Source organism: Gadus morhua, chromosome 4 (genome assembly GCF_902167405.1).
Source record: "Gadus morhua chromosome 4, gadMor3.0, whole genome shotgun sequence".
Taxonomy (NCBI): Eukaryota; Metazoa; Chordata; class Actinopteri; order Gadiformes; family Gadidae; genus Gadus; species Gadus morhua.
In genome coordinates this window covers 38,455,325-38,468,791 of record NC_044051.1, presented here as the reverse complement: position 1 = coordinate 38,468,791, position 13,467 = coordinate 38,455,325, and the positions used below count along the sequence as shown (strand labels likewise).

Genomic DNA, 13,467 nt, shown 5'->3' with positions numbered 1-13,467 from the left:
CTAAAAAAAATGCCAGTGATTCCTTCAGAGTTCTGGCAAGCTTTTGGGCGGCAGGAAAACTGACTAAAACGAGGGGCTTTCGGTTCTAAAATGGCGCCACAGGGATCTCACCTTGAGAGGAACAAAGAACGCGTTTCTGAGTTTCTCTCAGAAACATGTTTCATCTCTCAGGCGCATTGCAGCAATCCATTAGAAGATAAACAGTCGAGTTTCACAAAAAAAAACAACGCTTCTTGTGAAACTTTAAACTTGTCGGTTGAAACAGACAATGACTGCTTCTCGATACTCCTCCTGCATATTTTTTCACGTACGCTAATATCATATACACACATTTTATGCCTTTATGGAGCATAACACATGGGGCGGTAAATATTGTATTTGAGTCCCTATAAGGCCTAATGCTACGTGATTAGCACACTAGCTCACCAAACAGTCAAACAGTCATGGCACCTAAAACGTTGGTTAACAATTTCCACGAATTACATCATTCATGTCTCTGAATGAAGCGAGGGCCATTGACCTTCGAAATGGTTCGGGAAAGGAGGAATCCACCGAAAAGGCTTGTTCTGAGACAGCTACGGTCTGCATGGCAACAGGACAGCCAACCAGGCTCTAGGTCTTGTTTACTATTACATAATGGGCTCGGACACACGCTGCCGTTGTGCCACAGCGCCACTAGGGGGCGGTGTCTTCAAAAGAAACCATGCACAAACATTCAAGACTTCTGTTTTTTTTTTTCATTACATTGATATTAATTAATCAAACAATAATGTTTTTTCTATGCAGCCTGGAAAGGAAATATGGGAAACATAAATAGTGGATTTCTGGGGGAGGAATCAGGCTACAATTTCATGAGTTCAATATGAGTTTAACAAAACCTTTAGTTTCACCGCTTAAGGGAATGAATGACTGGCTTTCTGCCGGTTAGTTTAAGGGTAACTCTGCCTTAAGGGGTACACACACACAAAGACTGCAGATTAGTCTAGGATCGGAACATTTGCTTTGCAAAACATGCTCTGCAAAACAGTTAAATTCCTGATCAAACATTTGCAAATTTGGATACATTTCCACATTAATATCTCATTCTATATGATCCTATCTGCAAAAAATACACCTCAGACTTCGCGCTGATTAAAACCCACGCCAGCACCTCAGTTGAGAGTCAAACACCCCAACCCACTGGCATAATATTGTTATGGTTTATGCCCCAGCTGTGTTAAATAACTGATTCTTATTGGTCAGTATGGTCCGATAGTTGTGCATCAATTTATAATAACGTGACAACTCACAACTCTGCCTTCTAACAGATCTGAATAAAAGCGCTACAAATTCCTTATTTACAACAAGAACAATCACATACAACCATCCAGCACGTCTTTCCTGGACAACGCAAACGCAACCCCTGGAGTCAATCAAATGTGTTTAACAGATGTACGCACACTCGTGCAACAGCCACCCAAAACACTGCATCCTAATTGACATACTCAAACATTCATTGACCGTCTTTTCAATATATTTTGTATTTCTTTGTTCTGCCTTTTCCACCTCCCTCACTGTGTGTTTTTGGAAGCTATGCGTGTTCATTGCCATCATTGTGAATTGCTGCTGTAACAATAAAGTCCAGCTTGGTAACCAACCTCTACTACACAACACCCATGACACACACCCATGACACACACCCATGACACACACACACACACACACACACACACACACACACACACACACACACACACACACACACAGCACTGGTTCAGGGGTCTCACCTGCAGGCCTTCAGGACATCCCCGGAGCTGGGGTAGATGGATATGGAGGAGGAGGACGAAGAGGAGGAGGAGGCGGAGCCCTGTGCGTGAGGGGGCGTGGCCTTCGAGCCGGCCGCCGCCGTGGCCCCGCCCGGTGCCGGCGGCTCCGCCTTCACCGGGCTCCGGGAGTCCTCCGAGGAGATGGCCCCCTTGCCGTTGCCGTTGACGACGGCGGAGGCGGTCGGCGTGGACGACGACGACGACGACGATGTCGTCGCGGCAACGGAGGGGGCGGAGCCAGTCGACGTGGCGGTGGCGGGGCTGTGCGTGCCCGCGTGTTGCTGCTGCTGTTGTTGTTGTTGTTCCGAGGACTTGGGGGAGGGCGTGGCGGTGGAGAGCGCAGAGGCGGGGGAGGAGGCCGTCGAGGTGGAGGGGGGGGGGAGGGGCGCCGCCTGGGGGGGGCCCTCGGGTGCGGGGGCCTTCCCCCCGCCGCCGGCCCCGGACAGCAGAGCCGACAGCCGGGGATTGTCTGCGGTGAGGCTCCCCTCCCCCGGCCGCGCGTGATTGGCGGCGGCGGCGGCGGCGTTGTTATGGCTGCCGTTGCCGGGCGTCGTCGAGGGAGGGGGCGGAAGAGGCGGGGCCTGGAGGCGCTCCGTGCCCCCGTTGCCCAGGGAGACGGAGGCGGAGCTGTCTTTGGTAGGGGGGTCGTTGGCTCCGCCCGAGGTAGCGGCGGAGGAGGAGGAGGAGGAGGGGGAGGAGAGGGGGGGAGCGGGGGGAGAGGGGAGGGCGGGGCCGTGGTGGTGTTGGTGGTTCTGGGCCTGTCGCCGCGGCGACGGGGGAGGCGGGTGTCCGGCCTTGTTGTGCGGGGTGGCGGGGGAGACGGGGGAGGCGTCGGCCGTCTTGGGGTGGGGGGGGCCAAGGTCTCCGTTGGACCCCCCGGCGTGCGGCGCGGACCCCTTCTGAAGCCCCTGGGCGGAGGAGAGGGGGGGGGGGGGGGACAGTGTTAAGATACAATTCAACACACACCTTTTTTATCCTTCAAACAGTTTTGAGTATGGGTATGCATTTCGAGTGCGTGTGTGTATTGTTGAGTGCGTGCCTGTGTGTGTGCGTACCTGTGTGTGTGCGTGCCTGTGTGTGTGCGTGCCTGTGTGTGTGCGTGCCTGTGTGTGTGTGTGTGTGTGCGTGCCTGTGCGTGCCTGTGTGTGCGTGCGTGCCTGTGTGTGCGTGCGTGCCTGTGTGTGTGTGCCTGTGTGTGTGCGTGCGTGCGTGCGTGCGCGTGCGTGCGTGTCTCTTTGTCTGTGTGTCTATGTCTTTGTCTAGTGTGTGCACGTCCATTAGAAGTGATAATACTAAAGTATGTGTCTAGGTAGGTGTGTGATTTCAGATGTGGAGCAATATGTTGTGAATTTGAATGTGTGCGCACGTTTGTTAGCGTAAGATGAGCTAATACGGCATCGGTTCCAGACAGGGAGGTTCAGCGCGGTTGTGCAATCACAAACGCAAACACATGCGTGCACGTGGTAGTAGTAGTCCTCTGAGCAATGCACACGTTACGTCCACTCTGCACATTAACACCAACGTCTCGCCTCCGAGTTACAATTCTACATTTACTCTATTCTTATCTAGTATTGTAGCGCGCGCGCGCGCGCACACACACACACACACACACACACACACACACACACACACACACACACACACACACACACACACACACACACACACACACACACACACGGAGTGTTATCTCAAGGAGTGTCTCTATCAGTTGTGTGTTCTCTGTCATTCGCGCGAGCGTCACCACTTCCTCTACGAACCGGCCAATCAGGGCGCGGCCGGCCTCACCTGCGGGGGGGAGGGGGAGGGGTGGAGCAGCGGGGCCCGGCTGCTTGTGCAGGTGTGAGGTAGCAGGGGGGGGTCGCCGCTGCCCCCCGGCGGCTGGTAAGGCACGTCTCCGTTGGGACCGGTCGCCGGGTGATTGTTACTACTGGAGGTGGGGGTACTGGGGGTACTGGTGGTACTGGTGGGGGTACTGGTGGTGTGGCCCATGGAGAGCGGGTCCAGGTGTCCCGGGGGCCCGTTGGCCAGGGGGAGGGGGGGGGCGGGGTGCCGGTGGGGGGGTCCGAGGTGGGGGGGCCGGGAGGGGTGCAGGCTGGGGTGGGGGGAGGGGAGGGCGTGGGCGGTGGGCCCGTTGAGGAGGGAGGGGCGGGGGGGGCCGGCGAGGGCGGCCTTCTGCCTCATCTGGGAGGGAGGGGGGAGAGAGAGAGAGAGACAGAGGGAGAGACAGAGGGAGAGACAGAGGGAGAGACAGGGGGAGAGACAGGGGGAGAGACAGGGAGGGAGGGAGGGAGGGAGAGACAGGGAGGGAGAGACAGGGAGGGAGGGAGGGAGGGAGAGGGGGAGAGAGGGAGGGAGAGAGAGACACAGAGACACAGAGACACAGAGACACAGAGAGACAGAGAGACAGAGAGAGAGAGAGAGAGACGTAGAGAGAGAGAGATACACAGACAGACAGACGGACGGACGGATGGACGGACAGACAAAGAGAAAGGGGGGAGAAGAGAGAGACAGAGAGAGAGATAGAGAGACAGAGAGGAAGTGAGTGACTGATGTTTCATACAGACTTGACAGCTGTTCAGCCCATCAACATCCCCTCAAAAGGAAACACAATAATTGTTTATACATTGAGCCAAAATGATTTGATACCTCATTGAATATGATTACACCTCCCTGAATTGTACACGCATTTCTACGTTGTTAATTACACATTGCTTCATTATGTAAACTTACATTTTCCCAGTGTGAGTGAGGGGTGTGAGTGGGTGTGGGTGAGGGTGTGTGATTGAGGGAGGGAGTGAGTGAGTGAATGACCGCGTGACTGAGTGAGAGGGTGAGTGAGGGTTACCTGCTGCTGGTGCTGCTGCATGATGGTGAACTGCCCCTCCAGCTGTTCCAACATCTGCTGCTGGAGGGGCTTTAGGCTGCCCCGGTTGCTACGCAACTGCTCCAGGAGCTAGGAGGCGAGGAAAAAGGAAAGCGACAGAGGAGCGAGTCTCAAAACACGCGTTGGATGTCAACATCAAAAACTTCAGAAGCATACTCGAGCAGTCCTGATCTATCGGTTTCGTGTTTCGGTTTTTGTGTTTCGGCATCAAACAAGGAGCACGCTAGATATCCTGTGAGGGTATCTCCTGCCGCGTGTGACGCTGTGCTGGAACACCACGACGGTACCTCACACACACAGGCCGCCGTACAGAAAGGACCCCCCACAGGGGAGTTTTTCGACGATTTTACCACACCTAGTGGCAACTGGGGCTCATTGGCCAATGTCTGGAGTCGTGCGTGACGCAAAGACTCAAGACGTTGCCCCTTGGACCGTACAAACTGCTAGGCTTAAGGTTGTTGTTACATATGGAATGTGCCGGTGCTTGATCCTGATTGGCTAGGAGCGGTTACTCCCGTTATGCATTGTGGTGCTTTGCAAACGATTTGCGGTCTTGAGGGAGAACAGTGCTAGAGGATTGAGGACAACCTCAACAGAGTAAGATTGGTTTTCCAAATATGATTGCGTTAAGTGTTGTCTTGCGATGTGTCCATTTAGTTCAATCAGACCGTGTAGGCTATAGCGACCGTTCTACTAGATCTAGATCACTGTAAACCCAAGCCTCTCTTTCTCTCCATTCTAGATGGTTAGTAGATAAGGTGTTTCGGCGCAGTATCCCCACCTGTAGTTTCTGCGGAGAGAGGTACCAGTTGGGGACGGGCTGCGGTGCCTGGGTACTGACCCACGTGTCGCTCTGCGGACCGCGTGGAACAAGGAGACACGGTTAGTGACGGATCGACAAAAATAATAATAGGTTGGTTGTCCCTCTAACAAAACCAAAAACCCCCATCAAAAAAGGACCTAGTCCTTCCCAGAAACAAATTAACCTAGTTTATACCCTGAACTAAACAAAAAGGACCTAGTTTATACCCTAAACTAAACAAAAAGGACCTAGTTTATACCCTGAACTAAACAAAAAGGACCTAGTTTATACCCTGAACTAAACAAAAAGGACCTAGTTCATACACTGAACTAAACAAAAAGGACCTAGTTTATATCCCAAACAAGACAGAAAGGACCTAGTTTATACCCTAAACTAAACAAAAAGGATCTAGTTCACACCCCAAACAAAAAGGACCTTGTTTATACCCTAAACTAAACAAAAAGGATCTAGTTCATACCCCAAACAAGACAAAAAGGACCTAGTTTTTCCACAAACAAAATACAACAAAACCTGGTTAATCTCAAAAACAAAATGGTTAGTTTAAAAGCAAAAAAAAAAAAAAAGATGGCCTACTGTGTTCCCCATATGAAACAACATCCCAGCATATCCCCCAAAACCAAGGGGACCTCATTTGTCCCTAAAACAAAACAGGACCTATTTTGCCCCCCCCCAAACCAAACAGGATCAAGTCCTTCCCCCAAACAAAACAATAAAGACCTAGTTTGCCCCCCCAAAACAAACGGGATCAAGTCCTTCCCCCAAACAAAACAATAAAGACCTAGTTTGCCCCCCCCAAACCAAACGGGATCTAGTCCTTCCCCCAAGCAAAACAATAAAGACCTAGTTTGCCCCCCCAAAACAAACGGGATCTAGTCCTTCCCCCAAACAAAACAAAACAGGACCTGGTTTGCCCCTCAAAACAAACGGGATCTAGTCCTTCCCCCAAACAAAACAATAAAGACCTAGCTTGCCACTCAAACAATGGTGGCCTTGTCTGTCGCCCATATAAAACCACTCTAGTTAGTACCCCCAACAGAAGGGGGCCTAGGTTAACCCCCCCCCCCCCCCCCCCCCCCCCCGAGGACGAGGCGGTGGGCTGACCTGTCCGGGGCCGGAGGCCCTCCGTCTCTTGGCGGGGCTGGACTGGTCGTCAGGCTGCCCCAGGGTGCCCACGTGGGGGGGCAGGGCCTGGCCCGAGCTCCCCTCCTGGCCCTGGTGGGGCTTGGAGGCCTGGGGACAGAGAGGAGGGCGTGGCGGGGGAGGGGGGGGGGGGGGGGGGGGGGCACAAGCAAGAGGAGAACGCAGCGGGAGGAGCAGAGGGGGGCAGTGAGGTGACGGAAGAGGAGGAGGAGGAGAGAGGTGACAGAGGAGGAGGAGGAGAGAGGTGACAGAGGAGGAGAGAGGTGACAGAGGAGGAGGAGGAGGAGGAGGAGGAGACGCAAGAGGAGAGAGGAGGAGACAGAATAGGAGGAAGAGGAGGAGGAGGAGAGAGATGACAGAGGAGGAGAAGGCAGAGGAGGAAGGGGAGGAGGAGGAGGAGGAGGTGATGCAAGAGGAGCGAGGTAGAGGAGGAGACCGAATAGGAGGAAGAGGAAGAAGAGCAGGAGGAGGAGGAGAGAGGTGACAGAGGAGAAGGCAGAGGAGGAAGGAGAAGCGGGAGAGGAGGAAAAGGAGGCAAGGGGAGAGAGAGATAGAGAGGTAGGAAGAAAAACAGTTAGAAGAAAGGATAGTTGGACGTGACAGGAGAAAGAGTGGAGGTAAATAAACACACGATAGCGGTTGAGTTAAAAGATGGCGCGAATAAAGAGGAAGCCAAAAAAGGCAAGCAGGAATGAAGGGAGAACAGCGTTAAAAAGAGAGGATAGGGGAGTGAAATAAACAATGGGAGCATTTATGAACGGCAGAGCGAAGCGAGGCGGGTAGAAGGAGAGAGAGGAAGAACAGCAGTGAATACTAGTGCTCCAAACACAGCACTCCATCGCCTCGAGGTGTACATCCGTTTCCCCCTCGGCCGTTTGATATCGGTCCGTAAATGGGGGCGATATCGGACATGTAACGTCTGACCAATGGCAACACACCTCGCTCCAACCACAGGTGCATTATTGTACGTTTCATCGTCAACGGTCACTACAGAAATATGCAGCGACATAGCATCAAAGTTGTAAATGACTTAAAACACTTTCTAAATACCATGACAAGAACACAACAACAAACAGATACACACTCCTACATGAATTAAACTACTGGCCTCTAGCGCCGGGGTGTGTGTGTGTGTGTGTGTGTGTGTGTGTGTGTGTGTGTGTGTGTGTGTGTGTGTGTGTGTGTGTGTGTGTGTGTGTGTGTGTGTGTGTGTGTGTGTGTGTGTGTGTGTGTGTGTGTGTGTGTGTGTGGCCACTAGAGGGGGCCGTTGAGGCATTGACGGGTGACTGCAGGACATTTAAGGTCAACTACAATGAGAGGGAGAAAAAAGGGAGAGAGAAAGAGGGGAGGTGCGCCGACAGAGCCAATGAGCATCCCGGAAAACGACTCTACGGCAACGCAACCTCGCCAATCACGTCAGGCCAAAGTCAAAGCTACGTCAATGCCGACTCGCAAAACAAGAGATTGCAGGCCAATGCACGAAACAGAAAAGTGATACTGTTTTTACAGGCCAACCCCTCTCCTTTAACGTTTTTATTTCTGAGAAATAAAAAGTGTGTTAGCAAAACTTAAATCCGGTCAAGGGTAAAGAAAAGATTCACAAACGGATATAAAAATCAGTTTGTTTGGTTGTTTGAGGAGAAGGGCGGGACCTTTTTCTGATCGTGATGGATGAGGTTGCCCTACGCGCGTGTGTGTGTGTGCGGGAGTTTGTGTGAGAGTGTGTTGGTGTGTCCGGAACAGATGCATTATGGGTAGCACTCCTGGAACTCCTACTCCAGCACCACAACAACAGATGCCCCCGGAGACACGCAAGAGGAAATTGCCAGGTCAGAAAATGGACTTGGCAGAGCGATAAACAAGACTCGACTTTGGAGACAGCAAAGTTTCCTTTCCGTCACGCTTCATGACCTTATACAGCCTTATACAAGTCGGTCCCTACAAAGAAAACCCAGTGTTTCAGGTCTTGGCGACACAGCCCTGGACCTAGTACCAACAGTGTCAGTGCAGGTCTCCGTTTCTAACTTAGTATCATCTATATTCCCGGCTCCTTCAAAGCATCTGTTGGTTAGTGTGGACGAGTTGGGAGTGCTCCCCAGTGCATTGTGGGTATTCGTGTCTGTGTAACGCGTCTCTCCAAATGACCGACACACACACACACACACACACACACACACACACACACACACACACACACACACACACACACACACACACACACACACACACACACACACACACACACACACACACACACACACACACACACGTTTCGGTTTTGTGCGTCCAAAGACCGCAGATTCAAATGACCCCCCCAGGAAGACAGGGTAGTAGTGTTAGCGGTGGCAGTGGTAGCGATGGTGATGGTGGGGGTGATGGGGTGATGGTGGAGGAGGAGTCGTTGGCGCTTTAGCTCTGGTTTGGGGGTGGGGGGTGGGGTGGTGGGGGTGTCTCACCTGCAGCGCTGCATTGAGCAGCGCCTCCTGTCGGGAGGTTAGCTCAGCGGGGATAGGCAGGCTCCAGGCATCCTCAATTAGAGGGAGCTCTACCCTGCCCCCCGCAGCCCTACTGACTGGGCTCCTGTTACACAACTCTTCCTACAGGGGGCGGCGGAGAGCCCGCGTGGAACCAACGCACCAACGCAACGGAGGGAGGAAGAAATGAGAACAAAAAGAGGAAGAAACACAGGGTTGTTGGTTTTTTTTTTTTTTTTTTCGGTTGCAGATGAATTATGAAATGTTGTAAGAAAAAGCGGCTACGTTTGGTCGATGGATCAAACGTAGCGTTGTTGCCATGGTTAACTTGTGGTCGTTCCCTGTACATTCTGATTGTTTTGACCTCGTCGGTAGTGGGATTAAAATCAAACCACGGGGGGGGAATGAGAAGGGAATAGCAAAAGTAAAACGGTGGTCGGCCAGTTTGAATAAAGCTAGCATGCAGGGTTGTAGCTTTATTACACACATGAATACATGTGGACCGACAACAGGCATGAGGACAGAGGGTTGAGGTGGAGGATGCCCCGTGATTGGCTGAGTGTGTGTAGGGACTAGGCTAGGTTTTTTAGGGGTTAGGGTTTTTTGTCAGTTTGTCAAATAACATACAGAACAGACCGTCCATCCAGAAATCCATAGGGTACTCTTTAAGCGGTTTGATTTTTAGCTAACCTAGCTTTAAGGCAAATTCTGGACTTCCTACACACGGAAATGGTTTGAGACGTACCTCAGTACCCAAACACCCAAACCAGAAGAAATAAAAACCCAAACAGCATCGCCTCTGGTGAAACACAGGTCTTCTGCGACCCATCTGTCTGCGTCTCCCCCACAGCCACGTCAAACTCAAAATGACACTTCTGCAAAGTGCGACGTGACCGCCATAGGCCTCTCCATGCCCTACATAGCACACAGCCGCCGTAGCTGAGGTGTAGCGAACCACATTCTGCCTAGACGTCGGGGGCGACAGACGGCCCACGACCGGCAGTGGAGCATCGATGACTGCGTGTCACAGATTGCATCAGTGACTTAAACTCTGACCGCCGCCGGAAACATGGAACATGCCAGCAGGGACCCAGGAGGTAGCTACGACGGTACCGACCCATCACCAAGCACCCTCCCCCCCCCCCCCCCCCCCCCTCCCAGTCACATGACCCACCTGCAGACACTTGATGCGGTGTGTGAGGGCGGCGGCGTTGGTGCAGGCCTTGCTGCGCGTCGCGTTGACGTAGCACTTGATGGCGTCGTGCGGCTGGCCGCACGACTCGTAGAGCGTGCCCAGGTCCATCCAGGCCGCGGCGTGGCTGTGGTCCAGCTGAACCGCGCAGATGTAGGCCTGCAGCGCGTCCATGGGCTGGTTCTGCTGCTGGTAAAGGACACTGGAGGAGGGGGGAGGGGAGGAGGTTACCACAGACCCTGAGGGACGCCTGATAGAGGGGGTGCCATGGGCTGGTTCTGCTGCTGGTAAAGGACCCTGGAGGGGGGGGGGGAGGAGGTTACCACAGACCCTGAGGGACGCCTGATAGAGGGGGTACCATGGGCTGAAAATACCAGCCTACTCCAGTGGATCGTAGCTCATCTATCCGCCACACATCTAGGCGGACACGCCCACTTGTGATGTCAGAAGAGGCCGATTTTCAGAACGGCTTGTAACGGCTGATCACACTCGCACCCGGTGGTGAAATATGTGTCACCTTTAAGCTCGTTTACGACGGACCCTGTGGGACACCTGATCGAGAACAAGCATGGCATGAACGCAGAGCGGGTATGAGATTATGTAGTTTATCTAATTTTAACTAATTTACAAACTAACATACTAGTTTAAAAACAACGTAATCTCACACCCACCCCAAAACGTTTCGCTCGTTTACAACAGCACATGTGGGACAGCTGATAGAGAAGGTAACAATTGAGGTAATCTGGTTTAGGTTTTAATTGGCGATTGAACAGCGGTTAAACCTGTATTACAAATCTCTGTCTCTCACTTTCTCCGCCTCTGTCTCCTCGTCTGTCTCTCTTTGTCTCTCTCTATCTGTGTCTGTCTGTCTGTCTGTCTGTCTGTCTGTCTGTCTGTCTGTCTGTCTGTCTGTCTGTCTGTCTCTGGGCCAATCACAGCCTTCAGACTTGCTTTGGGCGGGTCACGACCCCCAAAGCACTCTCCGTGTGGGACACACTAGTGCCGGCCTGCCTCGAAGCTGCCTGCCCTAGCTCACCAGGTGCTGGGTCGGTGGTTACCATGGCGACGGAGGAGTCGGAAGGAAGGCGTTGGAGTCATACCCTGTGGTTACCGTGGCGACGGAGGAGATGGAAGGGAGGCGTTCGAGTCTTACCCTATCGAGCACCAGGTGTCGGCGCTGGCCTCTGATTTGTCGATGGACTGCCGGTAGGAGATGAACGCGTCCTGCACCTTGCCAATGCTAGAGTAGCACCTGGACACACGCACACGCACACACGCGCACGTTTCAGCATCGTAGCATAGCACTTGTTAACCTGCCAATGAATGTCTGTAGCCAAGCCGTAGTGAGTTTTGGGCCAAGCAAAATCAAAGGCGAAACCTCAAACAGCACCAACACGGAAAGGTAAAGTAAACAACACTTTGAAATCATTCAATTGTTGGCTTAGTCCAATTCATAAAAATATCCCATGATTCCAACACACACACACACACACACACACACACACACACACACACACACACACACACACACACACACACACACACACAGTGGATATGAGATTATGTAGTTAACATAACTTTAACTAAGAAATCAATAAAAAATTAAAGCTTTCTAAGTTTTTACTAAATTTTTTATTTTGTACAAAAAAAAAAATCTCATGCTCCACTTCAACTCAATATATATATATATTTTTTTGAATTGCGTTTCTGTTATGTTGCCCCAACACCAGCGACCATACCTGCCGAGGAAGTACCAGGACTGTCCAGAGTTGGGGTCGGCCTCCAGGGACTTCTGCAGGCACTGGATGTCATAGCTCTCCTTACCCGCTCGCTCCCCCAGCTGCTCCACCGTGTGGTGCATCCAGCCTGCACACACACACGACACGCACACACACACACACACACACACACACACACCGCACGTCATTACACAGAACACAGACCCCTTTATGTGACCACACCCCTTTCCGTGACCCCCACTGACCTGTACGGACCATCAAGAGCGCTTGATGAGAAACCGCTCAACGGATAAATATTAAGCTAACCAACCAACTAGTAAGCTACACCACTAAATAGCAAGCTACACCACTAAATAGCAAGCTACACCACTAAATAGCAAGCTACAAAACTGAACAGTAAGCTACACAACTGAACAGTAAGCTGCACAACTGAACAGTAAGCTATACAAATAAATATTAAGCTACACAACTGAACAGTAAGCTACACAACTGAACAGTAAGCTACACAACTGAACAGTAAGCTACACAACTGAACAGTAAGCTACACAACTGAACAGTAAGCTACACAACTGAACAGTAGGCTACAGTAAGCTACACAACTGAACAGTAAGCTACACAACTGAACAGTAAGCTACACAACTGAATAGTAAGCTACACAACTGAATAGTAAGCTACACAACTGAACAGTAATCTACACAACTGAACAGTAATCTACACACTAAATAGTAAGCTACACAACTGAACAGTAAGCTACACAACTGAACAGTAAGCTACACAACTGAACAGTAAGCTACACAACTGAACAGTAAGCTACACAACTGAACAGTAAGCTACACAACTGAACAGTAAGCTACACAACTGAATAGTAAGCTACACAACTGAACAGTAAGCTAAACAACTGAACAATAAGCTACACAACTGAACAATAAGCTACACAACTAAGTAGTAAGCTACAGAGAAAGCTACAGGCCTCGAGGGAGCTCAGCCAGAGTACGTTCCGCCTTCACAACAAACACCAGACAGGGATCGCCTGTGGCAGTTGGGGAAGGATTCGGCGGTAACCCGCTGATTAGCGGAAAGAAGAAGAAAAAAACAAACAAGGAAAACATCTGTGCCCCTTTCCCCGCTTCGACACACAACCCGGGGTCGATCGCCACGCGTGGGTGTGTGCGTCCGTCGTAAACCCCGGTTCAGCGCGTGTTCGCGTGTGCGCTGGCGGGCAGACACGCGATCCCAGATGGGGTTCGAACCGTGAACCGGGCTCGGGTTCAGACCGGGTTGACTCGGGGTCATGTCTGTGATGTGGGGGTCGAGGAACCGAGGTCAACGGGGCTCAGAGCGCCGGCGCACGCCACAGACGTTTACTCAGTCGGGGGCTGATTGACCCCCCCCCGCCCCTCCGGGCTG

General features: G+C 51.9%; 1 protein-coding gene across 5 annotated transcripts in view; it reads right to left on the bottom strand.

Moving 5' to 3' along the window:
- LOC115541949 (histone demethylase UTY) overlaps positions 1 to 13,467 on the bottom strand; it is a 42,755-nt gene that overhangs the window by 9,315 nt on the left and 19,973 nt on the right. For 4 of the 5 annotated variants that reach the window (XM_030353912.1, XM_030353916.1, XM_030353914.1 and 1 more), the window contains 9 exons: positions 12,061 to 12,187; positions 11,475 to 11,573; positions 10,304 to 10,523; positions 9,112 to 9,252; positions 6,617 to 6,745; positions 5,474 to 5,545; positions 4,654 to 4,761; positions 3,594 to 3,989; positions 1,767 to 2,713 (listed from right to left, as the gene is read on the bottom strand). In XM_030353912.1, the coding sequence (XP_030209772.1) occupies positions 1,767 to 2,713; positions 3,594 to 3,989; positions 4,654 to 4,761; positions 5,474 to 5,545; positions 6,617 to 6,745; positions 9,112 to 9,252; positions 10,304 to 10,523; positions 11,475 to 11,573; positions 12,061 to 12,187 (2,239 nt within the window). The remainder of the gene's footprint in view (positions 1 to 1,766; positions 2,714 to 3,593; positions 3,990 to 4,653; positions 4,762 to 5,473; positions 5,546 to 6,616; positions 6,746 to 9,111; positions 9,253 to 10,303; positions 10,524 to 11,474; positions 11,574 to 12,060; positions 12,188 to 13,467) is intronic. The other variant, XM_030353913.1, reaches the window with a different exon arrangement.